This window comes from Ursus maritimus, unplaced genomic scaffold, assembly GCF_017311325.1.
Source record: "Ursus maritimus isolate PB19 unplaced genomic scaffold, ASM1731132v1 scaffold_10, whole genome shotgun sequence".
NCBI lineage: Eukaryota > Metazoa > Chordata > Mammalia > Carnivora > Ursidae > Ursus > Ursus maritimus.
Window position 1 is genome coordinate 15,687,733 of NW_024423344.1, and position 2,522 is coordinate 15,690,254.

At 57.5% G+C, this 2,522-nt stretch overlaps 1 protein-coding gene across 1 annotated transcript in view; it reads left to right on the forward strand.

Moving 5' to 3' along the window:
• LOC121100374 (collagen alpha-1(I) chain-like) overlaps window positions 1-1,300 on the forward strand; it is a 5,799-nt gene extending 4,499 nt beyond the window's left edge. Inside the window, exon 4 of the mRNA XM_040620921.1 lies at window positions 434-1,300. Coding sequence (XP_040476855.1) covers window positions 434-1,300 — 867 coding nt within the window. The remainder of the gene's footprint in view (window positions 1-433) is intronic.
• Window positions 1,301-2,522: the final 1,222 nt, after the last annotated feature.

Here is a 2,522-nt window from a genome sequence, read left to right on the forward strand (position 1 = left end):
TGTGGGGCAATGCAGGGCTGTGCATGCGCTCCCACTAGGAGGAAAATGCCATTTCCTCTCCGCATGCTTTTAGCACTGCAGGTACTAATTTGTACATGAGGCAGCCTCGCTGTCCCTGAAGGAACTTGAGACCCTGCAAATGTACTTGCAACACCCACACCGCAGCCACCCACCACGCACAGATCGCCCCATCTTCAAGCACACCACCCTCCCGGGCACACGGGAAAGCACACACACAATAAGAGGCCTGGCCCGGCCACTCCTTGTAGGCGCAGACTTGGTCCTCGCTCCGCGGCCAGTTCTGACAATGACAAACACCTCGCCCAGCTCCTCCGCCCTGGCTCTCCATCTCCACTAACAACGTGGCGAAAAGCCTGGCGGGGAGGGTGGGGGGCGCGCGCCCTACTCCCCGTTTTAAGCCCGGTGGCACCAGACAAAAGAGGCAGGTGCCAGCAGCCCCGGAGCCTCCCGTACACACCGCCCCCGGCCGAGGCCAGTCTGGCCGCGGCAGGGCAGCGCCTTTCGAGGAACGGCGGGCGGGGTGGCGGCGGCGGCGGGCCGACGGGGGCGCCCACCGGCCCTCCACGCCCCGGGCTTCTTCGGCGCCCCGCGGCTGCGGGAGGAGCGGGCGCTACAAGCCCCCGGCGGGGGCCCCCGGCCGGCCCTGCCCGCAGCTCCCTTCCCCAGCCAAGGCAAACCACGCACCGGTCCGCGGAGAGACGCCGCCGGGGGTCTTTGTGGCCGCGCTCGGGGCCGCCTCCTGGTGCTGTCCTCACCGGGCTGGGCGCGGCCGGGGCTGCGGGGCTGCGGGGCGGCGGCGGGGCTGGGGCTGGGCGGCAGCAGCTGCGGGAGCGCGGGCGTCTCGGCTGCGGCCGCTAGTGCAGGGAAGTGCCTCTGCCGGCTCTCATTGAAATGCGGCGCTTCGCACAGCCTCACTCCAGCCTCTCTCCAGAGGAGGGCGGCGGCGGCGGGCGCGCTCCCTTTTCTTGTGGCTCACTCTCTCACACGCCCTCCCCGCTCCCTCCTTCTCCGCCTCCGCGTGCGCGCTCCGGCGCCCCCGCCCTTCTTGGCAGGGCGCACCCACCACGGCTGCGCCCGGGGTCCTCCTCCTCCCTGCGCCCTCTCCGACCGCGGCGACCTCCATGCAGCTGGCCTGCACAAACCCCCAAGCCTCCCCATTCCTCAGGACTGGATGTCCGGAGATAGGGCAAGATCGGGTGGGGGCCTGGGGACAGGGGAAGAGAACGCGGACGGGGCCAGGTCTGAGCCAGGAAAAGTGCGAGATGGGGGAGGGGGGTGAGAGGTGGCGCAACGGCGAGTCCTCCTCCTTCAGGGGAGACGAGGGAAACAGTTACTTCCTCCTCCCCTTGCACAACCCCCCCACCCCACACCCACCCACCCACCCACACACACTTTATGTGACTTCATGATTTAACACTTTTGCCAGGATTATGGAAGTCAGCGTAACGCACTCTCATCACTCTTGTCCAAGACGCATCCATGTAGTTCCTCCAGGGAGGACCAACCCCGGACCCTCCCAATCTACACACTCCAGTGTCACCCTCAGTCCCCTTATTGGGAAGGACCAGCTCTTTTCATAGACCCCACCAGTCATCTCCATTTGACCCCAGGACTTGAGTCACCCTTAAAATAGTGACCTCTGCTTAAAGCCGAATATGTTACAATAGGCGCTTGATAACTTAAAGGCCAGGTTTCACTACTGGAGATCTTATGGTTGCCAAGGCTGGCGGTCAGCGCTGGAAAGCCCCGTGAGCTCATCACAAGCCTTCCCTCCTGGGGCAGGAATGTTCTCAGAACCCAGGCTGTTACCACCAGTCTTTGCACAAAAGCCCAGGGACTGAGAGCAGGTCACTGACTTCCATTAAAACTTAGCCTGGTTCACTGGGCAGCCTAAATTTTGGTCCAGTTAATCTCCTTCAGTCACGTGGCTTGGGACATGTATTTGTCCCCATATGCATACTGATACAAAGACACATACGTATTTTTCCTCTCTTCCTGACCTCGAACCTTTTAGTGGAAAATCAAAATTTTATTTTTCTCTTGCCCACTGAACCCAGTTACATATTTTACTACTCATTATTAATAAGAGCTAATCTGAAATACTTTTGAAGATTATGTAAATACTATATAATCACCATTTGTTATAAAATGCCACTCAAATGCGATGCATGTTGCATATTCAACAAGTTGCTGCAATATTTATTTTTGAACTATTTAATAACCCAGGGATGAGAGTACGTGTACTCATCAGATTGACTAAATGCAAAGTACTGAGCCCACTCCTTCAAATTCTAATAGAAATGGTGGCCAAGGGGTAAGCCCAGAGAAAAGTAAGGAGACAAGTGTATTTTCTTGAGAACAGAAATCAGAACTTCTATCTTTCAAGTGATAAATGCCAAGTAATTTCTGCCAGATGCTAAACCAAGAAATAAATTCCATCTCCTGACCCCTATGGATATTCTATCAGGGTCATTTCTTAAGCACTTTAAGTAATTCAACCA